Raw genomic sequence first — 24695 nt, 5'->3', positions numbered from 1 at the left:
AATTCTCCGACGCCAATCGATACCGATAGCGATACCTCTAGGCTATCATAGGTGGTAGGAGTGAATGAAACACTGCAGCAAAGCAAGCTAGGAAACTACAGTACCTGTTGTACGGGAGGACTCGTAGCTTTCCACGAAGTAGAAACAGGTTTTGGCTGTGGAGCCAGTCCTGACGATGACTCGTGACTCGTGAGTATTGTACTGCCATGGATATAATCATCAGATGTTGTTGAGAAGACAGGCAATCCATCCGGTTGCGGGCTACTGTATGTACGTGTTGGACTGTACGATCGAGTCGTACTAAGAATAGAGACGGAGTCATGGCTGATGATAATAGAGTACTGGTACGGAGTGCGAATACGAGGCGGACTGTGTAACAACAACAGCAGCAGCAGCAACAAATACTCCGAAGCTTACAGTGCAAAGAGAGAGTATTTGTACGAGCAAAAAGAGGGCAGGATTCTGGATGACGAAGGGGCGTCGTCACGGCTCAGAGCGACAAGGGGCCAGGGGGGAGGCAATTACAGTATGTTTACCTACCTACAACACGAGTACAGTACCAGCAGGACTGCGATAAGAGTTGCCTTGGTTTTGACCGAAGGGTTGATTTTATTAATCCCTTGCAATTGACTTCTTCGTGCCTGGTGCGCCTGCTCCCTAGTTGCCTTAGCTTCCTTTGGTGTGCCTAATGAGCCTAGTGGGCCTTGGTGCGGTTTAGGCGCTGCAAGCCTGCGATGGTGTCTCTTTTAGGCGCATGTCTACACTTCCTCCGGTGCCTAATGTCAGGGGTGCATATGCTACAGCCTACAAGCCCCCAAACTGCCAGCACGAGGCGGTCTCTCCCTCCCTAACTTAGTACCGCCCGGAGTTCTCTAGTTTTCATAGTTGCCCTTAGCTAAGGTGCCTAAGGTGTACGGTACTGTAGAGACCTGAGGTGGTCTCTCAACTCAAGGTCCTCTCTTTTGTTCTGTGTGCCGCTCTGTCCTGTGCCAGTCTCATCTACTGTATGTACAGACGCTCCCTCTGTCCCCCGTAGAGAATTCCTGCTTGGTGTTTTCAGGAGCTGTGGGCTACAAACAAGGTCTTGGAGGCATTGTACGGATATGTAAGTCAAGTATGGTCTTAGGTCTAACTAGCATTTGTGTCTCCCCCCTGTCTTGGAGTCTCCACCCTCCTCCGTCCACTCTCCCTCGCATCCTGCCAGCTTCCGGCGCATGGTCGATCTCCCACACACCCCCCAGTCGCTTTTAGACTTCCCACTTCACTTCTCCCAACTCTCGCACCTTGCAGTCGCTGTACAGTAGCTTCATCACAGTCCCTGCAGCCCTTCGGTCTCCGTCTCACACCGCCAGTACACCCTCCCCTCTTTGTCGCATTACTTGTTCCCCTCGTTGATGAGCTTCGCTATATACTTGCGACCGTCTCTGGCACATCAAAACACCACTTTCCCGCCGGCGCGCGTCATAAATTCTCCCGGCGCATCTTGAACCGTCGCGGCCCGTCGCTGTCAAAGCTTTGGCCCATTGGTGCCATAAGACCTCTCTCTCTCTCTCGCCATGTTGCTCCCATCTGCCTTCGCTTGCGATGGGGGACAATTCATACCCGACTCGAGGCCTCAGCGGCCCAAGCTACCCTCTTTCGCCGCATACCAACCACTACTACTAGCACCATCCGCGCAATCGCGTCCGAGCCCGCTGTCCTCAAGCTGTCGCGCGCTACATGCCATCCTAGGCGCTCCACCGACGATAGAACACTCGATACCGAGTCCTCCACGTCAACTACAAGATCCTTTCAAAGTCGCTCCGCCAACTTTCGCCGCGAGTCACGCACAACCCCCGTCGGCACCTCACAGAGGCGCAAACAAAAGACGGCGAAGTGATTTCGAGGCTGACCTCGCCCCCTCAGATACCATTATGCAAGATTGCCCACAGACACCACAGCCCGTCCGGACTCCAAAGAGGCGAAGGAAGGTCCCCCTATACATGCCAATGGGCCTGTCGGCCGAGGACTTCCACGCTCTCGAGACACCAACCGAGGAGACCCCGGAAGACGACCTTGACATGCCTGTCATCAGTCCAATCGCAAGCAACAACCATTCAGACCGTGATTCCGCCTACGGATCATCACCTTCAATAGAAGACCCAGCCTGGACAATTGCCGACGACAGAATGCTCGTCGAGACAGTACTCGAAAAGCTAAAACTTTCAAAACGCGACTGGAACGAGTGCGCAAGGAAACTAGGGAAGGACAAGGATAGCCTGGGTAGGCGGTGGAGTCTCCTCGTGGGAGAAGGCAATGTCGGCCTCAGGAGAGGACGCAGGATCTCCAGAACAGATTTGGACATCGCATCTTGGTAGCACCTGTCCTGCCATACTTCTTCATCTGTATGACTATACTCAATTTTGCCCAGCTCCAGCGAGCTCGGCTTTCATAGATACCTCTTGATTCATGCCAATCATGGTTTCATCTTCTCGCATTCCACCTCATGTCATGCACGCGTGACTCGCAGCCAATAGCCAATATGACGACCAGCCGAAGGCGTCGGCCACAGAAAGGATACATCAGGTTGTTTGTAATGAGATGCTGAAGCGTTGGAGGAAGTGGAACTGGCCGCGTGGACGGCCTTATCGAGGCTCGCCGCATTGCCGAAGGGCTTCTCCATGATCGCTTGGGTTTGAGTGGCCGTCGGCCGTTCATCGGTTAGTGCCGTTATATGTGACCATGCAGGCCAAACGCGACTCAACGGGCCGGTCACAAAATACGCCTCCTCCACGGTCTCGCCTTGGCCATTCCTCTGCGAAGAAATCGTCTCAAAGACCACTTGAAACTGTCGCATAAGAGCTCGTGCTGCTGCACGACACCGGGCCCACAATATGCGCGGAGTGACCATGTTATATCAAAATCGTACCTCGTAGCTTCCCGCCTTGGTCATGTACCGAACCCACTTGACACTGCTATAGTTGCTCTTCTCGAACACCTTGAGATACCGAACCAACAACCCGGAGCTAGTGAACATGAGCAGCGAAAAGTTCAGGCTCAGCGGTGGTCGTGACCATGCCTTTTGGTTGGTCATACTGGTCAAGTGTGCTTCAGCGCTGAGGACAAACTCACTGCCACCAGTAAAACGAGAAATTTTCCACACGATGCAATTGTTCTCTGGCTCGTACTTCGCCTTACCTTGGGTAGTTCGCTCGGTGATGTTTGCAGTGTTTAAAGGCGTGGGTATCCTGACCACCACGTTCGTCGCAAAAAGCTTGCTTCCGTAATTCGCTTTGACAGCAATACTGTACTCGACTTTGGTGGTGCCAACTTCACGCACAATAGCATGTACTTTGAAAGGGAGGTTGACGTTCTCAACGGCTCGATACTTCATGAGCTCGAACTCTCCGTCTGGTGGTACAAAGGAGATGGTTCGGTCAGTCTCGAATTTTCCCAACTGTACACACTGATGGAATTGACAGTCCTCCAAGGTGACGGAGCCGGCAGCTGCTCTCGTGGCCTTTCGTCTGCTGTCTTGGTTCCCAACAGGACCATCCAGGCCGTGGGCGATCTGTCCAACGACGAGCTGATCATTGAGTCCAAACTTGCACTCTGGTGTGCCGGTAAGATATGCCCTCATGATGATCTGGCCAGTAACATCTGCCCTCAAGATGGTGCCGGTCGCGCTCATGAGAAGATTCACGTCCTCAATGACATCCACAAACGCCTCGTTCTTCCGGTACTTGATGTCACCTCTTCTCCAAGATTGGGCTCCCGTAGCCTGCATCGTGATTCGGGAAGTGTCGCTCGAGGGCGCGGACACCGAACGGATGGCAGAGGAGATGTTGTCCGGGGTGATGTACATCTTGAGCACATCGATGTCGCTGTTTTGAGGATAGCCGAAGTCTAGGATCTCTAGAGACATTGTTAGTGTGACTGCACCTAGGGTAGACTACACAAGCGTACCGTCGAGCAACTCATAAATCAACACAAAGTTGTTCTTGACGGCCTCCTCGTCAAACTTTCCAAAGTATTGTCTTCCCAGCCCGATGAACTTGTAGAGGAATTCGAAGACAATTGCAGCATTGGCATTGCTTTTAGTGACCGCCACGATATAGATGTTCTCGTGCTTGACATGGCTAAAGGTCGTCGAACCAAGGGTGAGAATAGGTGATCTGACCTGGGCATTGGAGATGACTTGGATGCGGAAGATGTCGGCTAGTCGAGGACGACAATCTGGACGAAAGGCGCGAAAGATGAGGTTCTCGCCCTTCTGGTTGAATAGGAGGATGCCACTGAGCATGTTGGCTTCAGCAGCCTCGACGGCCGCACTTTCACAAGCGAAGATCTGTCAACGCAGGTACGAGAACAGGAAAGCTGAATGGCCCGCAGGAGAATGAGGAGCGTCGATGTTGGACGGAGTTTACGATTGGATTTCTCCGCGTCGGCATCAATCAAAGCCAGAGAGCTTCGTCCAAACTAGAATACCAGTCACCACGCTTTGCCGCACTAGTTCCCAGCTTCAGGATCCCTCAATCTACACCTACTTCCACGAGACAAGGAATCTCCTGGAGATGCCATATGCTCAATATCACAGCGCTCACTGTATGTTTCGTGTCCCAAACGCTTCCATTCAGGCGGTCGAGGCTGGCAGCCCCCGGAACACTAGCCTTTTAGAGACTAGCCTTGAGCATAACAAAATCGGCGCGTTCCCTTTTCGAGCAGGTCTTAAGACCGACCTCCCGGCGACACGGGTCGTTAGGAGGGAGTACAACGAACAATATAGTTCGTTTGGTGCGTTCTCAAATCCGAAGGTGACCATGGTCTGGCTTTCTGTTGTTTTTGGAAGTATTGCTGCTCCTTATCTCCAGGTCGCCGTCAAAGCAGGCTGGAGCCTGAGGGTTCTATTTGGCCCGATCCATGTGGACGACAAGAACTGCACCAGTATAAGAGTAGAGGTCATTCAGCTCGCTGCCATGTTGGACGGACATCCTCAACTCTTCGGTTCTATAAGCCTAGAAGACATCACACTACAGCCACCCTGAAAGCCATCTTAAGCTGCGACATATCCGACACAGCAAACATGTCTGCGACTTCGACCATGAACACCATCCTCATTGTAGGAGGCACGAGCGGCATCGGCGAGTCCTTTGCGCGACGCTTCCACTCGATGGGGAAGAAAGTCATCATCACTGGTCGCCGGGCCGAGCGTCTGCAAGCACTCAAGTCCGAGCTCCCAGGCTTAGAGACCTATATCATGGACAACACCGACATTGCCTCGCTTCCGGCCCACGTCCAGACATTCACAACGCAACATCCCGATATCGACACCGTCTGGGTGAACAGTGGCATTCAGTATACCTTCGACTTCAAGACCACAACGAGTGTCGAGGACGACGCCAAAATCAATAGGGAAATCGCTACCAACGTCACCGCACCCATGATCCTGGCACGTCATTTTGTGCCTTTCCTCCTCAAGCGTCCAGACCAGGGAACGTTTATGATAACAAGCTCAGGTCTCGCGTTCGTTCCCATGGGCATCTTCCCCATCTACTGTCCGACAAAGGCATTCGTACATCACTTCATGGTCGGTCTGCGCCAGCGACTCACCGGTACCCATGTCAATGTCATCGAAATTGCGCCGCCGTACGTGGAAACCGACTTGGACGCGGCACACAAGCAGCCCGATCTACCGCCGCCGATGCCTTTGGCCGAGTACACGGACAAAACCTTTGAAATCCTCAATGGTAAGCCGGCGAAGGAAATCAAGGAGGCCGCGGTAGGATTTGCTGCCATGGGCGCTGAAGCGTGGAGAGGTGCATTCGGAGGATTCCTGGAGCACATGAAATTGGGTGGCTGAGTGTGTGTGACACTTCCCACTCCTACTCGAGTCTTCTCTCAAACAGATTGGATCTTGGAGGACAACCAACCCTCTTCCTACCAGCACCCAGGACATGGCATGAATGGACAACGGAGAGCATAAATTTCCCTAGATACCATCTCTCATAGTACAAGCAGTCAGAACACCCCGTGGCAAGGATAAATGAAGTCTAGCGTAACATCCATCTTCACACTCACCATATTCTTTCTTGGGTTGTCGCCTGGTTGATCGCATCGTCTCCATTCCTGGACGTGACATTAGGATCGGTACAGGGTGTAGAAATTCGATTGGAAAGCCGTAAAGCTCAGTTTCGTTGTGGACATATCCCAACGTCCATACGTTCTCTGCTGGTTGAGCAGGCCTTTCGATCTCGCGCGTCACTATACATTTTCTGACACGAATGCTTAAACGTGCGCCGGCCAACTCCTTCCGTACGTGTCTGTATCCACGAACATTAGCCTCTCGTTGCCCGACTACCTGGAGCGATTCCGAGGGAAGAAGGTAAAAGAATCGGATCTGAAAACACCATTTGAAGTTCGTGGGAAACTAAATTAGGAACAAAAATGAAGCCTTCCAAACACGCCGGGGTATCAAGTCAGTGTCGAACTCCAGCCATATCCGACCAGGTCTTGTTATTCCATTCCAAACCGCCCCTTTCCCCATTTGTGTCGTTTCCTCTCGGTCCCCCAGGCCACGTCCCGACCATCAAACCATAGGGTCCTTCTGGCCGCCCTTTCCTCATCCTGGGGTTCGTCATCGACCTTACTCTCATCCTTCTAGTCCTCGTTCTAGGTCGTGGTCGCGGGACCGTTCCGCTTCCTCTCAAACCTCCTGTTTGCAACTGAGGAAAAGTGCACAGGGCGTCTCAACTCGCTGGGTTCGTTTCGCCGCCTTTGTCCAATGTCTTCTTGATGGCCACCAATCGCATCCGGTCTACCACCGATTGTCGAAAGGCGCCGGCACCCCAGCTCAAGACACCATCTACCGCGAAGAAGAAGTCTTCGACGGTCTCCTTCAGCATCACGTTGCAGATCTTGACCAGCTTCATGTCGAACATACGCTGACCTTCCTCGACAAAGGTGTAGTGAACCCACAGTTCGTGGTATGGTCCTTCGGTGCAGATGGAAAAGAAGAGTGGGCATTTATATTGTTTATCGTCAAACTCCGCGGCTGAGCTCTTCGCCATCTCCGTGAGACGAAGCTGGAAATTTAGGGCACTCGCTCCCGAAACCGCGGCCTCATTTTGTGCTTCCGAGACTTGCTTTCCGGTTAGATAAGCCTTTGCCTCAACTGTCACAATAGGAAAGAAGACGCGGCCACTTCCCAGGATTGTTAGGCCTAGCCTTTCTCCATCCGGGCCTACAGAGTCATATTCTGTCTCAAGTCTTCGAACAAAGTTCCGGGCCTGAGTTTTGGAGAGCCCGAGCCCCGGTGAGGACAGAGTCTCCAAGAACGTCTCTTCGCCAATACCTACTGTGATATCCGGACAGGGTGTTTTGATTGCAGGGGTCCCTTCGTCAACTCGGAAGATCGGGTTGCCCTCTGATATACCTGGCTTGAATTCGCATCGCCAATGGGCCTCTTGTCGAATAAAGATACCCGGTCTCAGCAAATCTCGAAGCGCATCACGACACACACCGACAAAATCGCCTTCCATACTTCTATCATTACTGATACCTCGACAAGAATGGTAGAATCGTTCAGCAGCGTTGCGGATCACGGCTCGGCGCTCCTCCGACGGAGCCTTTACTCTCACAATGTCGTCGATCGCAGCTTGTAAGTGCTCAGGAATTGTGCCATCGAATAAGATGTTAACGGCCTTGAGACGGTGGATTCGATAGCCCCCATTAGTGCTAGGTGCTGACTTGCTTCTGGTCATGGTTCGCTTCGTGTTGGTCATGGTCTCTTCGCCCGTCTTTTTCCTCTTGGACATCTCCTGCTCATTCAATAGTCGAAGGTTCTCCTCCGTCAGGCTATGAATAGATGGCGGGGGTGTCGAAGATTTCACTATCGGTTCGACAGAGTGCGTTCGTTTTGTGCGGTTTGGCTGCGCATTCTGTGCGTAGGAAACTGGAGGCTTCTTTTGCAATCGTCCACTCCTCCGACAGCCAGAGCCGGTTTGAGGTTGCAGTCGGTTCTTTCTCGCCCTGCGAGGACGACTCTCTCGCGGAGGATTAGACATGAAAAAGGGAGAAGATGAGAAGAAAAGGAAGAAGCTTTAACTGTCTGTATGAAAGCAAGCAGATTGGGAGGTGTCTTTCTTTCTTTCTTGCTTTGTTTGTTTGTGGATTTATGGAGGACTGGCCCTAACGGGTTCATGCATTCCAATCATTCGCTATGGTAACTTTACTGTGTGGGTGGAAGCTCCCCGCCATATCTCCTGTCTTCACGCGTCGTAACGTGATAGAAACCTCGGGTGTAAAGAAACCATCGTATATAGATAATCAATACAGACAGTCTCCTACGTCAGCGAGGTACGACGAGTATAGAGAAAGAGAGAGAGATAATACATTGAGTAAGGAGAAACAATAAGGGGGCAAATGAGGTCAACTCACAAGATACTGAAGGAATGTAAGTCGTCTCGATTACTGTCTTGAGGTGCCCAGCGCTAGTACCCGTGGGCATTCCAAGAAGAGACCGTCATCTCCTGAAGATGGGCTTTCCGCCTAAACCCGACCTACACCTAACCCATCTCAGGGTGCCCTGGGAGAGCTGTAGAAGGATGATCAAGGAGTGAGGGCGCCAGATGTAGACTGATCAGCTCAGGGGGCAAAGGAGCCATGAGAATGCAGAAAAGTAAGCACTTGGAACTTCTCGTGGAGTTTGTGGCGACGCCCTAAGAGATTCCAAGCGCAAAGCATTTTGCCGTAGTCTGCCATTTTTACACGACCAAGGGATGGGTGTTGTTAGGGTGAGATGTCGGATTACAACACGCGGGTAGAGTACCCAGGGAGAGACTGGGAAAAGTTGAGATGAGTGTACAGTGGATAAATGTTCACTGTCGTGGAGGTACTGTATGATGTACGGTAAGGCCCAGCCAGGTATTTAGGTACCTGAGTTAGCTAGTTAGGCCGACCTTTGCCTAAGTTAGTGAACCCCCATGCAGGTAGGCACAGCGTACCTCAAGAAACCTGATATCACACGGTCAAGCGCCGTCCCTCGTCGCTCCACGACAAAATAGGATAAGGCGATGATGATGCGGCGACACTGATCTCTATATCATCACAGACGATCCGGGGCAAGTCATGGTCGGAGGCGTGCAGACTCCAGGTCCAGCACCGCGCGGCGACCCCCTAGAGTATGTCTGATCACCGACGGACATGAATGACATGCATATTAAGCAATATGCGACCCCGGCAATGTATACCTGATGTATCAATAGGGATTTTTCAGTGTAGCTAGCTTGAGCGTTATGTACCGATTGATAGATTTCAGTTATTTATTCTATACACACACACATCCACCCACCTACCCACCCACACACACACACACACACACACACAGAGAGAGAGAGAGAGAGTGAGAGAGTGAGTAAACACCTCTGTAAAGTAAAACGGAATCATCGTCAATTGTGTTGTCGTGTCAACGATGGGACTCCGCATTCAAGCGGTAATTCCCTCGCATCACAATCAGTACTATGTGTTACGCACTGTAGGCCTTTGGTTATCTTAGTTTGGTTGGCTTGCTTGCATTCATTCTTTCTCTACCTCTTCTAGCGACAATGAGGACGGACCTATGTCACTTTCCACCGTTGTTTGTGAAAGTCATCAATCTTCATGTATCACCATGCTCATTCATTCGCTGCAGTTCTCTTTGCTTGTTGCTTCAGCCACTTCGGATCTTCGCTTTAGTCCATGGTCATAGCTGACGGACAGAGCCGCAGACATCGAAAACCAGCAAGCGGCCTATATCCAACATTCTTTTACATTCCGAAAAGTTAGTCAGTTAAACCATCAGACCTTCATATCCTTCAACTTATCAGCCACATTCTCTGCCGCAGGCATGTTCAACTTTGGACCACCCTCTGGCGCACCTCCGTCCTTCTTCGGTTTCGCGGGCTGCTTCGACTTGGCCGACACGGTGTCCTTGGGCAGTTCCTTGGTGTAGGGAATGATCTCCGGAGTTCCAGGGGGCATGTACGGTCTCAGAGCCTCGGGGACCTCGAAGCCGTCTTCCTTCTGATAATTCTCAAGCAGGCAGCACAGCGTGCGTTCCGTGGCACACAACGTCCCGTTCAAGGCGTGGGCGTACGTCTTTCTCGCGTCGATCGCACCCTTCTTCTGACCGTACCTAATCTCCAGCTCGCGGGTCTGGTAGTCGGTGCAATTCGAGCAAGAGACCAGTTCCTTGTACTCGCCCTGGTAGGGGAACCAGGCCTCCAAATCGTATTTCTTGGCCGCGGCGTTGTTCAGGGCTCCCGACACAATGGCCACGACTCGGTACGGCAATTTGAGAGACTGGTAGAATTCCTCGGCGACCGTCTTCATGTCTTCGAGGGCTTGCCATGAGTCTTCAGGCTTGACGAAGAGGAATTGTTCAATCTATGCGCCCCGCCAAACGTCGTTAGCAATGTTTTCGTCGTTCCACACAGATACCAACGCCCCACCACCACCACCACCACGACATCTGAAGAGAGCCAGACAAAGGCAAGACAAGGCAAAAAGAAAAGCTCAAGCGTTAGACAGGTAGACAAAACCGTACCTTTTCAAATTGATGTATCCGGTACAACCCCCAGGCATCTCTTCCGTGGGCACCTGCCTCTTTTCTGAAGCATGAACTGTAACCGGCGAATTTCATCGGGAGGTCTTTCTCCGTCAACCACTCATCGGCAAACATGGCTGAGAGGGGCTGCTCCGAAGTGGCGATCAGGTATTTGTCCTCGGCATCCTTGTCCTCGACCACCTTGTACAGCTCCTCGTCGAACTGCTCGAGCTGTGCCGTCTTGGCCATGTACTCGGCCTTCATGAAGAAAGGGGGTTGGATCGGGTCATAACCTCTGGCCGTGAGGAAATGCAGACCATAGTTGATGAGGGCCTGGTTCAGGAGCACACCCCACTTGCGCAGAAAGTAGCCTCTGTGTCCGACCAGTTTGACGCCTCGCTCGCCGTCATACACCTCGGCTCGGGTCATGACTTCGTGATGCGAGAGGCACTCTTTCTTCTCGACCGTGACGCCTTCGGGTGTCCATTTCTGGACGACCTCGTTGAAGTCCTAGAGCCGTATCCAGACGTCGTCGTCAACACTGTGTGCGCGAGCTCGAGAGGGAGCGTGAGAAATATGAGACAAATGCTGCTCACCTCGTTGTCGTTTACAGGCACCGACTCATGCACGTAGTTTCCGATCAGTTTGCACTTCTTGTCCCTTGCCTTTTCCTTTTCCACGGCCTCATCTTCGGTCTTCTTTTTCTCTTTCTCGAGGTCGACCTTCTCCTTTAACAGGTGATCGGCGTCTTGTTTGGCCTACAGTCCGCCTTCCGTCAGCGTCTTGAACTCTTGTGGCTCGGGTAGGATGGTGCCATCTTCCAACGTGTACCCACCTTCTTCAGCTTGCCAATCTCTTTCTGGAGAGCATTGATTTTGGCACCGATTTGAGAAGCTTGGTACCGTGCTGTGCGTCGCAGATTGTGTATGTTAGCGGCCCTTCTTAGCACAAAGTCGATATGTGTCCCATGAACCAACTCTTGTAGGCATCTTCCCAGAGGGCAATGACCTCGTCCACGATTTCTGGCGAGGCATATCTTCTGCGTTGACTCTCGATCACTTTCTTGGGGTCACCTCCTCTGCACAACCGGTGAGCATCAAAAGTCGCACGCGGGAACGCAGGAACGTCTTCGCACTCACCTTGAGACAATGAAATCTTGGACGTCGAGCATGGTGAATGTGTGGTTTTAGAGAGGAGGGTGTGTGTATGTGGAACAGACAGACGAAATGCAGGGGAAAATGAGCAGAGTGTTATGTTCTCTTCCTGCGCGTGCACTTGAATACTGGACAGTCTCGTGCAAATAATATTTCTGCCCCGCAGAACAGAACAAAGCGAGCCAAAATGTCGGAGCCTCGTGAGTCACTCCGAAGTTTCAACGCAGCGGAATGAAACAGAATATCAATGAGAAACTGTTTCTACTACCTGGTCTTCAATACCGAATTGCCAAGCGGAATCCTTCTAGAAAGCCATGGTGCCTGTGTTGATCCAGTGACATTTGCCTGTAATGTGCAAAAAGTGCCCAATCTGGCTCCTGAAAGATTCGAGACAGTCTAACATCTCAAGGGTATCATGAATCTCCAGCCTCTTCACAAGTGGCTTTCTCCCGCTTTGCTTTGCTCTTCTTTCTTGAACCGCCCCATATGGGCATGATTAAAGTCTGCCGGCATCCAGAAACATAAAGCTCAATAGACCCAACACTGAGATTCCCAATTGACAATGACCGGAGCGCCGAAAAACTTGATCGAAAGCAAGACAACCTCCATCTATCCCAACCTGGATTGTCTATATCATGCGCGCTCATGACCCATCAGAAAACGCCATACCGTAGTAAAACATCACCGCCCGAGAGGATGACTGCAATGGCCAACATCTCCACGTCCTCCACTCCACCTCGCGCGGTGATGAGTGTGACGATGTCGTAATTTCTTTGTCTTCCTCTTCTTATGTGCAATTGCGTCCTAAAAGGGCACAACCGCTTCACATGACGGCGCATTTGCCTCCACCTGCGGGTTTGTCTGGCTCCTGGGACTTTTCGATCTCGGCGATCATCAACTCGAATGCCTTGGCGACGTTTGTATTGTTCCTAGCACTTGTCTCAATCCATCCGCAGTTCAGTTCTTTTCCCAGTTCCTGGCCTTCCTCGGCGGTCACTTTGCGCTGTTTCTTCGCATCGACGTCGTTCTTGTTGCCGACGATCATGATCGGGAGGGTATCCGCACCCTAGAATGATCAATTAGTTTACTAGTGGTCTTTTGTTGTCCGGGTAAGGTCTGCTCGGTAATTGACGTACCAGATGATTCAGAAGTTTGTCTCGAATGATTCTGACCATGTCGAACGACTGTCTGGAGGCGACAGAATACACAATCATGTACCCGTGGATTCCTATGTACAGCTTGGAGTTCATGAGACTGTATTCATCCTGTTCTTTGTGTCAGCATGTGGAACGCATAGTTTTGGACGCCATTGTCTGCGGTCCAACCCACCTGTCCAGCGGTGTCAATGATCTCGGTGAGAAAGGTCTGGCCTTTGTGTTGGATTTCATGACTGAAGGTGTTCTCGATGGTAGGGTAGTAGCTCTCGACAAAGTGACCCTCACAGTACTGCACTGTCAAGGAAGATTTGCCTGCGCAAGTGTCAGACTTGGGGCCAGGAATTCGTCACGTTAGCAACATGTGACGAAGTACTTACCGACGGAACGACTGCCGAGGATGGCAATCTTTCGCTGCTTGACGGATGGAGCCATCGTTGCGAGAAACACTATGATGCGAGGGACACGGAGAGAGAGTGTGCTCCCAAGAAGGCCTTGTTCCTGGTCGGCTTCTGGGGGGAAAAAAGAATTCAAGACTGCGACCAGTCCCCAAAAGAGGGAAACGGGTAAGTGGTTAGTTACGAATTGAGAGGCGGGCCGAGTTCAGTGAGATGGCGGACACGGTAATGCCATGTGGCGATCGCAAGAATAGGTTGAGGAATGAAGGGACAAATGGAAGAGGAATGTTGTATGTAATGGGAATTGGAAGTATGACGGCTTTCCCTGCGGAGCAACGAATATAGAGCGGTTGCGGACCGAGAAAAAAGTATGGATGGCAGATGGCAGATGGATGGACTGGCTGAGCTCGCACACATGCAAAATGAGTGACGGAGAGTCTAAACATGTCGTACGCACTATTGTACTTGTGCTTGTAACAACAGAGTCTGTGCGTTGCGCTGAGCGGGACGTTCAGGATGCCATCCATGCTGGTCAACCACACCGACATTTACGACCGTGACAACAAGAATTACTGATGAGGTGTATAGGGATTCAGAATCGTGGTTTTCGACAAGACGAATTGCTGCCAAAAACTCCATCCGACGGCGGGGATTCTTGCGCTGCACCGTCGTCGCCTGCTCCATCTCCATGCATCGAGACAGAGTCTAGTGATGCCTCGGCCAATCGTCCTCTCTTCCGGCCTCCTTTTACGCCCAGCTAACGACAGACAGCCCTCTCGCCCGTCATCCGGGGAACCGGCAATGACATGGCGACTACTTGTACCAACAAAGCCATATCCCAGTGGTGGGTGCATCAGACAACCATCCCGTCAGCGTGGTATTGTTCGATCTTTCGATCTCGGCAGGTTTACGTACCCGCACCGCGGTAACCCAGGGTATGTTCTTTTCGTCTCGAAGGAACGCCCTTTTTGGAGAGCAGAAGCGTTTCATAGGAGTATCCGGACAATGCTACGGCGCCTGGCTGGTCGAGGAATCTGACGCAGATGAAATAATCCTCTGTAGAGAGTGTCATGAACCTCTTCTCTCTATTTGGTTGACCAGCCAACTCTGTTGCAACTGAGGATCTTCCGTCAACGCCAGGAAAACCTCATACTTCTCCGCAACAATCTGAATCGCATCAAGCATCTTGTTCTTCTCGAGATTTATCGATTTTGTGAGGTGTCGAATTGCCTTCATCTTCATGGTCTCTTCCGGGATATCCTGGCGCTGCCGGCGCAATTCTTTTGCCTCCTCAAGGGCCTTCTCGAGAGACTCCTTGACTAGAGTGACAACGTTTTCAAAATCAGCCGTCTTTACGCCCCTCATTGACTCAGAACGAGGGAGTTGACTAGCCGACTGCGACGGAGTGGGAGTAACCTGGATCAGTGGCCGCTTGAGAGCCGTAGGTCGGTGAGAGGGTGGTCGATGAGTGCGTTGACGATCAGTCGTATGACCTGAGATCTCGAGTGAATGCGAGTGAATCCCAGGAAGAAGCTCTTCATGTTGTTGAGGTGTTTCGACGTACCCCCGTGCTAAACTTATCGGCGCCGCTGGATTCGCCAGTCAGGAGATACAATACAATAGGACGCACCGACGCTAACTTCATCCACAATTTATACAATATCCACGGGCGCCTATGATGCGGAGTGCACCGCCGACAAAAGCGCTGAGCTGAAGCGGCCCAGCCTAAGGCGATTGACATGATCTCCAGAGATCCAAGGGATCAATTGATATTGACAGTCTTCCTCCACGACAATCTCTAACTCAAGATCTTCAGGGGTATCTTTTAATTTACATGCATTGTTGCATGTCTCGACTCGAATCATTTTCCAATTATCGTCGGTCCACCACCACCCACCCAATGTTGTTGGTGGTTAAGCCATACTCCGTCATAAAAGCCCTATCTCTCCACATTGTCTTGTGTCAGGGAATCCAACACCATTGTGAAGCGCGCTGTAAATCCCGAGGATGCCCCCTCCGCCCCTCCCAGTGCTTCTTCAACAGTCCGCAGATGCTGAAGAAAGATGCCTGCCGCCTCAAAGAGCTTAGACAGCTCTTCCCCTCTGATGCTTTCTGAGATTTGTCTTCGCGCATCTACATTGAGGCATAGCGTGCACAACAATGCGGATATGTAGCCGAAAGCAACCAAGACCTGGGTTTGGTCAATTGTAAGAGCCTGTTTTGGTCAGCATAAGCTTGTCAGTCTAGGTCAAAAAAAGTATACCTCCGATGTCTGGTCAACATGGCTGTTGAAAATGTTGACCAGTTTGTCAACAAGGCTCTTCCCACTCGCGTCCGCTTCAAGCATTTTTCTTCGAGCTGCATCTGCACACTCTGCAATGTTCAGCAGGCAGCCAACAGCAAGAATTACAGACTCTAGCCGAGAGCCGTCAAAAGCTTGTTCTCGAGACGCCAGCCCTGCCAATTGCAAGAACCGATCGTCAATGACCCGGAACACTGTCGCTATGAGCTTGCCCTCCGTCAGGGCCTCACACACGCTTGGCTCGTTATTGCTCAGGCCGACTATCAAGCGCAAACATGAGTGCTCTATCTCAGGGCGTGCTTGGCGAGCGATTTGCATGACATTTGATATGCTCCTACCAACTTCAATGATAGATGACGTTGCGAGCTTAGAAGGAGCCATTTCGCAATTCGCAGACGCGATCTCAAGCAACGACAAAAGAGTTTGAATGCCCTCAAATCTATTCTCTCTGTTGTCCTCTTCAAGCAGATGCTTTTGTTCGCGAGTGAAGTTGACTAGGATGGCATCTAACAAAGGGCCGGGAAAGTCTGGGATCTGTTCTCCACTGTTGATCAGCGCCCGTAGGGTTTCGTTGATCGTGCCCAAATACAATAGGCTGATCAATGATTGCTGCTTAGGGGAATGTTTTAGTTGTTCTTGGTCAAAGTTCATGATGTCTTTGACTGTGAGCTTGTTTAAGTTCTCTTTCCTATCTTTGGCAAGAGATGATAGCGACTGCCTCGTCAAGCTCAAATTTGGAGGTAATCGATACAGGGCACTTAAGATTTGCAGCTGATTCTTCGGCGGTGATTGTTTGGTCTCTATCACATGGTTGAAGACGAGAACCATCAAGGTTGCAGTAATCAAGTCAGCATCGTCTCTGCTGCTTTCCGTGAAGCGGTAGAAATTGCCAGACTCCTGAAAATGCCGCAGAAAATTGAGCTCCCTCATTTTATTTATCAGAAGCAAGAGTGCGGTAATGCGTAGTGACTTGGAATGAGATTCAAGATCGTCCAGAATAGATTCGATATCTTGGTCAAACTTGTTGATAGCAGCACCACGTCGCAATTCGTGAATACTCTTGATCTGAGTGAAAGCGTCGGCTTCATCGCTGTCCTCCATTTCTAACTCCATCTGCGAGGCTAAGCCGAACGACGCAGGTTGTGAGAAGCTCTGCTGCGACGAATTTTGGCTAGTGATTCCAGAATGGGTGTCCAGGCTATCAATCATATCACTGAGGTGGGAGCGTTGTCTAGCATAGGTCGCACGTTGTCTAGGCGGTGGCAAAGCGTTTGCCGTTACAGGAGGTCTTTGGATCTCGACTTCGATCTTGTGTTGATATCGGCTCTCTCCAGAAGACCTTCCCAGAGAAGGTTTGATCGTTTGCCTGTCTATGCTTTGTGAGCGAGGCGCATCAAGCTTATCCACGAGTCTTTTACGACCTGTTTGTGAGGACTGCACCACAGGCTGCGCTGCCGTCATTTCCTCATCAGACGAGGATGATGATAGGTCGAGTTCCAGTGAATTGATGTCGGACGCTAACCTGAGAGATTTCATTTGCAATGCTGGTGGACTTGGGGAGTCCTTTGCTTCATCCTCGAGAAATCCCCGTTTCCTTTTCGGGGAGTCATTGTGGTCGGAAGTGTCAGATAGCAAAGCTGGGGATTGCTTCTTGATCACCCGGAGTGGTTTTGGAGGAGCCTTGCTCCTGGGAGCACCTCTCTGCTGTTCGAGTCTGTTCGGAGTGTCCACACCATCCTTGAAACTTTCTGTCGATTCTCCCATCCTGGCCTGCGCTCCTTTTGAAGCCTTTCTGGTACTGCCTTGTTTAATGCTCTTCACCTCAGCTTCTGCACCAACACGAGAAGCACTTTGTACCGCACGCTGGCTTTTCCCACCGTTCATCGACTTCTGCTTCCCAACAGTCATCGAGGGCACATGTGTCTTTGGAATGCTCACTATTGGTGTCATCTTTCTCTTTTTCAGCGGTTGCGTCGATTGGAAATTCGGCGACTCCTCATCTGATGAGTGAACGTCGAACATCGAGCGATGAGTGGCTTCTGAAGGCGATGACTCTACAGACATCGTAGTACTTGGAGATACGGAACGTAGAGGCTCCGACGGACGGCCTGAAGGGACTCTTCTTGCAGCCAGGTTCAAGTCCTCCGAGCCCGATCTCGCGGATGAGTTGTTGACACCGCTTCGTCCAAGAAGCGCAAGGGGTCCTGGCGACGATTTCGCTCCTTCAACGGAGGGGAACGTTCCGACATCGAAGAGGTCGTGAACCGCAATCCTCTTTGTTCCTTTCCCGTAGGTGTTCACTTTTCGACGCGCTTGCGCCGTCTGGGCATCCATATTCAATCGAAGCGCTCACGCCGGAAAACGATCGTGCGCATTCGTGAGATCTGTTTATTGTCGCATGTAGTGCGGCAGCGGGCGACAGTGGTTCAACACGCGACTGCAATCCATGGTAACCTAGGTTGTTCAAAACAGGGGACGCCACATCGAAATGTAGAGCGGGAGGTTGACAGTCGTCTGAGACTGTGCAGTCGAGGAGAGAATCGTTGGCAGGGTTTGGAAATGATTGTCCGCACGTCACCCGTAAACAAACCTGTAGGCGGAATTCTACACAGGGTCCTAAGTTAGGTACGGGCAGCCGCCTGTACTCGAAGAGAGAGAGCTTAGGTGGCTTCGGTTAGGCCAGTCGGTTCTTGCAGGGGCCAGCTGCGGGGATCGCCTAGTGCGGAAGGCGTTTCCAGCCTGGAGGCATGAAGCCTGTAAGGTTCAAGGTACTGTACCCTAATAAGCTAAGGTAAGGTTGTGTCCGTACTCCGTAGGCACATGGAAAAGCGGTTGCTTCTTTATTAGTGGCCTAGAATTTCGATTGAAGCTGCCGCCAGCCCGCGAACCAACCCTCACATACCTCGTATCGTCTGTAGTTGTCGACTCCCAGACATACACCTCTTTAGACCTGCCTGACTCCAATCAATGCATACTTTGTAGGAGGCTTCCCGTGGTCCAAGACTGTTCTTGTCTTTGTTAGGAATGGAAGTGGCTTTCTGATCGACCCCCATCCCCTCCGCAGACCCTCGATTCCGATCTATCTCTCGACTCCGATCGACCACTTCCCTCCACCGTCACGCGAGCGCTCGAAACTTGGGCGCAGAGACTGTTCGATCTTTTCAATTCCGACGAAAAACCATGACTTCGATCCCGCGTACCACTGGCGTCCAGTCGCCGGCTTTAGGAGTAGGACCTTCTTATCGGCCGGCTGAGGAAAAACCAACCGCAACAGTGTCGCGGGAAGTCCCCTTCGATAATGTCCACGTCCTCGGCCAGACACCCCAGCTCATCGCGCTGCTCACGTAGGTTTTGCAGGTGCGAGAGTCGCAGAGTCAGAAGCACTAATTCCCGCAGGATGATCCGTGACAAGAACACCGAACGAGGCGACTTCATCTTTTACTCGAATCGAATCATTCGTCTCCTGGTCGAAGAGGGGTTAAATCATCTTCCAGTCGTCGCACACAATGTCACGTCACCGGTTGGAAAGGACTACGTTGGAGTCAGGTTCGAGGGCAAGATCTGTGGCGTGTCAATCATGAGAGCCGGTGAATCAATGGAAGAAGGCTTGAGAGAATGCTGTCGATCAGTCAGGATAGGGAAAATCTTGATCCAGCGCAACGAAGAGACAAGCAAGCCCAAGCTGTTTTACGAGAAGTTGCCGGCCGACATCGCCAACCGATGGGTTTTATTGCTGGACCCAATGCTGGCAACTGGTGGTAGCGCCATCATGGCAGTTGAAGTACTAAAGAGCCACGGTGTTCCAGAGGACAGGATACTCTTCCTTAACTTGATCGCAAGTCCTGAGGGTATCGAGAACTTTGCCAAGCACGTTCCAAAGGTCCGGGTGATTACCGCCTTCGTTGATCAAGGCCTGAACGAAGCAAAGTAAGTGTTTTCCTATGCTGTTTTGCTACCAGTCAAAGCACGAGCGAGCTAACCTCCTCTCAGCTATATCATCCCTGGCCTGGGTGACTTTGGCGATCGCTATTACACCATGTGAGCGATTCAATGCGTGATTCTGCAACCATATGATCGAATCCGAATGTGAAAAACCTTTCACCAGCATAGTTATGAATAGTGCACTGTTCACCACCTCCTGGATCACCCGAGCAAGCTCAGCCAGGAGTTACAGCTTGACGAGCAATTTGAATGCCTATCTCTACGAATTTACATTCCCGTGAGGGCAGATGAGAGCGAAATGATCAAGAAAGTTGCTAGCTGCCCTCGAAACAGGAGGTCAGCTTCATAATGATCATAATTCTCCAGAGTAGACTATAGCCGGAGTTTCCAATTTGCATGAGCCCGAAATTGTAGGCTCTGGAGATGTACTTTTCCCTTTGCTGTTATATATGTTATCCCTTTACTGTATGCCTTTCGGTATGCCGTCCCGTATCTCGTCCGTTGAGTTTTGTGTACACAGACGCCCGCCAACTCCGCAAATGCTCTTCCAGTCCTCTTTCAGGCGCCCCGACCCTCTCATATTAGCTGTTGAATCGCTCTTATGAGACCGTTTCGGTTGAAATGCTCTGGATGACCTAGTACAATATTCTCGTAATGATTCTCTCCTTCAGACTCTCCAGCTCCCTGTATAACTCGGCGACTTGCTCCTCCTTGACACTGCTGATATCTGCCATCAGATACGCGACGTCTCCTCTCGAATCCGACATTTGCTTGTCGACGTTGTGGTCGCCCAGAATCTCGTTCACTCTCCTCAGTACACCGGGCACGTTCTGATGGATGAAGATGACCCGTGCGTGGTTCGGTTCGTCCATGGTCAGGCTTCGCAGCGCAACTTCAGGCATGTTGACAGCGCCGATTGTGACGCCCTCGTTGACGTAGCGGACCAGCGCCTCGGCGACTTCAACGCCAATTGCGCTCTGCGCTTCTTCGGTCGAACCACCGATGTGTGGCGTCAGGATCAGGTTCTGCAATGATCTCAGATCCTCAGCCCACGGGTTGAGGTCGTTCGTGAAGTAGTCGCCATTTCCGGCCGGTTCGGCGGGGTACACGTCGAGTGCAGCACCGGCAATTTTGCCCGATCTCATGGCCGCGATCAGAGCGGGAATATCAACAACGCTTCCTCTCGACGCATTGATCAGGTAACTTCCTGATTTCATGGTGTCCAACTGGTCCTTGCCAATCATGTTCATGGTCTCCGGGAGTTCAGGGACATGGCACGACACGAAGTCTGCGTTGGCAAGGAGGTGGTCTAGAGACGGGACTTGCCGTGCCGTTCCCATGGCCATCAGGTTGACGACGTCGTAGTATATCACGTCCATACCCATAGACTCGGCGAGCACCGAGAGCTGAGAGCCGATGTGTCCGTACCCAATAATGCCAAGGGTCTTGCCACGGATCTCCCAGCACTTGTTGCTGACCTTTTTCCATGTGCCCTGGTGCATCTCGTTGCTGCGGTCACCCAATTGGCGAGCTAGGACGATGATCTCGCCAATAACCAGCTCCGCTACACTGCGCGAGTTACTGAAAGGAGAGTTGAAGACGCATATGCCGTGCTCAGCGGCGTATTTGAGGTCGACCTGGTTCGTGCCGATACAGAAACATCCGATCACGATGAGGTTGCGAGCGGCGGCAAGGACACGGGCAGTCAGTTTCGTCTTGGAGCGAATACCGATTACATGGACGTCTCTTAGGGCTGGTTAGTATCGTCGAAATTGTTGAGCAGGCAGGTGGAGAATGAAGACCTACTTTATCTTCTCGATCAGCTGGTCCTCGGGGAGACTACTCTTCATGAACTCGACTTGGTAGCCCTGGCCATGGAGGATATCTCGACCAGTCTGATTCACATTCTCAAGCAACAGAATCTTGATGTCCTGTTCTCGAAAGGGCTTGAGTTGCTTCGGGGTTGCGCCGGTGCCCTTTGTACGTATTAAACCTGGCGAACTTCCTTCTATCCCCATGGACATCTTCCGCTGGTGGAAAGTCTCGTGCGGTGAAGTCGACATGGACAGACTGCGGGACACTTCTCGACGGAGAGGTTCGCCATTCTTCTGTTGGCTCTGAATCTTGATGTTCTGGGTGAGGGTAGATGGAGCCATAGTGACGTACAGCGTGATGCGAAACGGAGAGGGCAAGTGTCGTGTTCAAGTTCACTCCTTGCGCAGGAAAAAAAAGTCAAGGACGCAGTCCCCGCGCTTCATGCACGTCGTCTGAATATTTTCGAGTGACGTGACTCAGACTCGACTTGTACCGCAAAAAGCTAAAAGGGATATACGACCGAGCATTGAGACGGGAGCGAAACTACGGTGGAACACGGAGTTGAATTGCTCATTCCTGTCCTGCGTTCTCACAAGGCCGGGGAGCTCTCGTATCAGCATGCCTTCTGGTCAGGTACAGGTTGGTTGCGTCTGAATGATACCTAAACATGCAACTGAACGATTCAGACTCCTGTTTTTCGTTGCATTCAAGCATAAATCCTCTTCTATGGGGTGGGTTGTTCGTATCTCTCATAACGTTACGATCGTGGATGACCTCCGTAGGAGACTTCAAGCCCATAGGGGCCTTGCTCATGCTTCCATTGGATGGTCTCCGTCGTTGCCAAACGCCTGTGGCTCTTCTTCTTCTCGTTGTTGGTGGTGTTGTTGTTGTCTTCTCAAAGCGATCATCTTCTCAAGCTCGGCTTCTGGCACCTCATCACGGTTGAGCCAGCTCAACACGCGCCATATGCCCGTTAAGAGCTCCTTTCGCTGTTCGATATCAAGCAGGTCAAACCAGCGACTTCGAGTCATGTACAAAACTTGGTCTTGTCTCTCTGACTTCGAAGCCTGGCGCTTCGTCTCCCCTGTCTCCAGCCACTGGAGATAATTCTCGTGAACACTCAACTTCACCATGCATACATGATGGTTTGCGGCTGAAAGCATATACACATCATCCCAGCCTTGCTCGGGGTCAGCCATTCCGATTCTTCTGTAGATGAATTTCTCATCCCATGTTGGCGAATTTGGCCTCACTCTAGTCCATTCTTGGTACCATTTACGACGGATGGGCGCCGTAAACATCAGCCTCCTTCCGTCCTTGTACTCTGCTTTGTCCTTGCTATCGTCGTCTCCTTTCTTTTTCTTCTTGGGCCGCTCGTTTTCGGAAGAGGCGTTTGCTGAAATCAGGTCTTCAGGTTTAAGGTTGTTCAGATCAGTAGCCGTGGCAAGTACATCGGTTCGCTTCCGCTCTTCTTCTACTTTAGTCCGCTTGTCCAGCTGCAGCAGTCTCTCTTCCGGACTCCAACTAGGGTCATCGTCTTCAAAGACCTCGCAGGCTAACTGTCCCCATCTAGTCGGGCCCCCGCCCCATCGGTGCCTGGTGGCCCACCAGTGATCTTGATTGGGTTCTTTGGATTGCGTTTGACCTTCCCGTGCTCGCTGCTTCGCGAGCATCAACAGACCGCTGACTTCTCTGAACAAGTCGTATTTTTCACCAACGGAATCGTTGGCTGGATCAGTGGATCCGTCTCTGGGCCTGAACCTCACTTCAATGCGACTATGCACTCCCATCAGCGGGCCTTCTACTATTCTAGCTCTTGCTAATTTCGGATCGGACGGCATTTTGGCCACGCAAAAGTGCAAGAACGTAGAAGGAAGATTGATGTTTCGAATGCGGAACTTCTCTCGGGGGTTGATATCGTAATCCCTGCACTGAAACTTGTGGATGGCCATCTTTAGGAGGTTTCTTACTGCCGCCACCCTTGTGCCAGGGCTCATCTGCTGGCCATTGCCGATTCGAAGGCCTCTGTATACCTGCTTCATTTTGGGCCGATGAGGAATTCCAACCACATCGATATTTGGCAACGTGTTGCTTTCAGCCAATGCCGTTTCCGAGCTTGTTCCAGCGGTAGCTGCTTTATTCCCTTCGGATGGAGCTTTCGTCTTCGGTTTTTCGGCGTTGGGGGTGTCCGTTTCTTTGGCTGCTAACGGCGTTTTAAATGTTTCTGCGTTGGGAGACTCCTGGTCCGCTGCTTCGACTTCGTAGTATTCATCTTTGCTATCGTCCCAATAGCGACACATATCTTCCAAGCTTGTGAAAAACCCGCGTGAATAGGCTAGTCGCGGCTTCTGTCTACCTGAAAGTGGCGGTAATCGTATGATCTCTCGATAAGCATCCTCGTTCTCGACCTCCAACTCCTTGAGCATAGACTCCAATTCAGAATCATATAAAAATGGACGAGATTTGAATTTCCCATCAGGTACCATGTCGGACAAAGACACATTTTGGTCTAGCTGGATGTTGAACTGCGCTAGTTGGCTGTCCTTGACATCCCATGGTCTACGCACAGATGCAAGGTCCTTGCATAAAGACCGGAGGTGGCTTCTATCCAGAGGATTGTCGGAGCGAGGAGGTACGTAACCCGGGAACTCGAGGGGAGTGGGTTTTGGCGGCGGAGAACGCTCTTTGTCAAGAAGAGCCTCACTTGCTGGTGCTATAAATCGTCAGGAAATGTTCGCTTGAACCGATTACCAGTCCAAGAAGGAAACCACATCGTCAAAGGGAAATCTAGGCAAGCAGACGAAGTCGGGACTCTCGAGTTTTGCCATGCAAAAGGCCACCCTCTTGCGCCGCACGATGTGAACATTCTCGGGGTGGTCCATGTGAACTGCAGCCGGCTCCAGATAAGGCCTTCTTGATTCAATGCTTTGAAAGCCATTGTCAAGAAGAAGATGGCTCAGCGCCCATATTGGCGGCGCAGGACACAGCACCTCCGGAATAGACAACGCGCAGGTAAACTCAATGACATTTCCAAGGCTGCTGTGGGATTGACATGGTACTTACCAATGGCACCCCATACATTTCCGCCAAACATATCCGGTTACTTTGCGATGGAAATGAACTGGTGCTAGCGGTCCTCGATCAATGGGCATCTGTGATCGGTAAATTCGGGGTACTTTTTCACTCGTGCTGGTGACTATGCTCTTTGAGATTTGGTCGTCTGATCCTGTCGAATGGCCTTTGCTGTAGTGCTCGTAATCACTGCGGCATAAAATACCAGGAGTTCAAGCCTAGTTCACGGAGCCTGGTGCAACGAGCTTGAGCAACAGGGTCATCAGCATCTGGCGAAGATCTTCCGGGGCACCTAGA

General features: G+C 51.4%; 11 protein-coding genes across 11 annotated transcripts; 3 read left to right on the top strand and 8 right to left on the bottom strand.

Moving 5' to 3' along the window:
• Positions 1-1556: 1556 nt before the first annotated feature.
• Positions 1557-2357, top strand: PV08_11247 (uncharacterized protein; the record flags this gene model as incomplete). The annotated part of the gene is made up of 1 exon (XM_016385557.1): positions 1557-2357. The coding sequence occupies one exon, from the start codon at positions 1557-1559 to the stop codon at positions 2355-2357; it is 801 nt and encodes a 266-aa protein (XP_016230501.1).
• Positions 2358-2896: 539 nt separating this feature from the next.
• PV08_11246 (uncharacterized protein) lies at positions 2897-4282 on the bottom strand (the record flags this gene model as incomplete). Its single annotated transcript, XM_016385556.1, has 2 exons — positions 2897-3894; positions 3946-4282. The coding sequence occupies 2 exons, from the start codon at positions 4280-4282 to the stop codon at positions 2897-2899; spliced, it is 1335 nt and encodes a 444-aa protein (XP_016230500.1).
• A 780-nt stretch (positions 4283-5062) lies between these two features.
• On the top strand, positions 5063-5839 carry PV08_11245 (uncharacterized protein; the record flags this gene model as incomplete). Its single annotated transcript, XM_016385555.1, has 1 exon — positions 5063-5839. One exon carries the CDS (start codon positions 5063-5065, stop codon positions 5837-5839), a length of 777 nt encoding a protein of 258 aa, XP_016230499.1.
• An 886-nt stretch (positions 5840-6725) lies between these two features.
• Positions 6726-8042, bottom strand: PV08_11244 (uncharacterized protein; the record flags this gene model as incomplete). The annotated part of the gene is made up of 1 exon (XM_016385554.1): positions 6726-8042. One exon carries the CDS (start codon positions 8040-8042, stop codon positions 6726-6728), a length of 1317 nt encoding a protein of 438 aa, XP_016230498.1.
• Positions 8043-9813: 1771 nt separating this feature from the next.
• On the bottom strand, positions 9814-11732 carry PV08_11243 (serine-tRNA ligase; the record flags this gene model as incomplete). Its single annotated transcript, XM_016385553.1, has 6 exons — positions 9814-10401; positions 10562-11071; positions 11158-11319; positions 11397-11467; positions 11539-11639; positions 11701-11732. The coding sequence occupies 6 exons, from the start codon at positions 11730-11732 to the stop codon at positions 9814-9816; spliced, it is 1464 nt and encodes a 487-aa protein (XP_016230497.1).
• An 806-nt stretch (positions 11733-12538) lies between these two features.
• On the bottom strand, positions 12539-13304 carry PV08_11242 (uncharacterized protein; the record flags this gene model as incomplete). The annotated part of the gene is made up of 4 exons (XM_016385552.1): positions 12539-12781; positions 12852-12980; positions 13045-13184; positions 13250-13304. The coding sequence occupies 4 exons, from the start codon at positions 13302-13304 to the stop codon at positions 12539-12541; spliced, it is 567 nt and encodes a 188-aa protein (XP_016230496.1).
• An 870-nt stretch (positions 13305-14174) lies between these two features.
• Positions 14175-14632, bottom strand: PV08_11241 (uncharacterized protein; the record flags this gene model as incomplete). The annotated part of the gene is made up of 2 exons (XM_016385551.1): positions 14175-14323; positions 14374-14632. 2 exons carry the CDS (start codon positions 14630-14632, stop codon positions 14175-14177), a joined length of 408 nt encoding a protein of 135 aa, XP_016230495.1.
• A 574-nt stretch (positions 14633-15206) lies between these two features.
• PV08_11240 (uncharacterized protein) lies at positions 15207-17903 on the bottom strand (the record flags this gene model as incomplete). The annotated part of the gene is made up of 2 exons (XM_016385550.1): positions 15207-15482; positions 15531-17903. 2 exons carry the CDS (start codon positions 17901-17903, stop codon positions 15207-15209), a joined length of 2649 nt encoding a protein of 882 aa, XP_016230494.1.
• Positions 17904-18749: 846 nt separating this feature from the next.
• On the top strand, positions 18750-19611 carry PV08_11239 (uracil phosphoribosyltransferase; the record flags this gene model as incomplete). The annotated part of the gene is made up of 3 exons (XM_016385549.1): positions 18750-18913; positions 18966-19496; positions 19560-19611. 3 exons carry the CDS (start codon positions 18750-18752, stop codon positions 19609-19611), a joined length of 747 nt encoding a protein of 248 aa, XP_016230493.1.
• A 535-nt stretch (positions 19612-20146) lies between these two features.
• On the bottom strand, positions 20147-21667 carry PV08_11238 (phosphoglycerate dehydrogenase; the record flags this gene model as incomplete). The annotated part of the gene is made up of 2 exons (XM_016385548.1): positions 20147-21257; positions 21318-21667. The coding sequence occupies 2 exons, from the start codon at positions 21665-21667 to the stop codon at positions 20147-20149; spliced, it is 1461 nt and encodes a 486-aa protein (XP_016230492.1).
• Positions 21668-22135: 468 nt separating this feature from the next.
• PV08_11237 (uncharacterized protein) lies at positions 22136-24420 on the bottom strand (the record flags this gene model as incomplete). Its single annotated transcript, XM_016385547.1, has 2 exons — positions 22136-24039; positions 24390-24420. The coding sequence occupies 2 exons, from the start codon at positions 24418-24420 to the stop codon at positions 22136-22138; spliced, it is 1935 nt and encodes a 644-aa protein (XP_016230491.1).
• Between the last annotated feature and the right edge of the window lie 275 nt (positions 24421-24695).

Source organism: Exophiala spinifera (assembly GCF_000836115.1).
Source record: "Exophiala spinifera strain CBS 89968 unplaced genomic scaffold supercont1.9, whole genome shotgun sequence".
Taxonomy (NCBI): Eukaryota; Fungi; Ascomycota; class Eurotiomycetes; order Chaetothyriales; family Herpotrichiellaceae; genus Exophiala; species Exophiala spinifera.
Note: the sequence above shows the minus strand (reverse complement) of the source record. Positions and strands in the feature narration are given on the sequence as shown.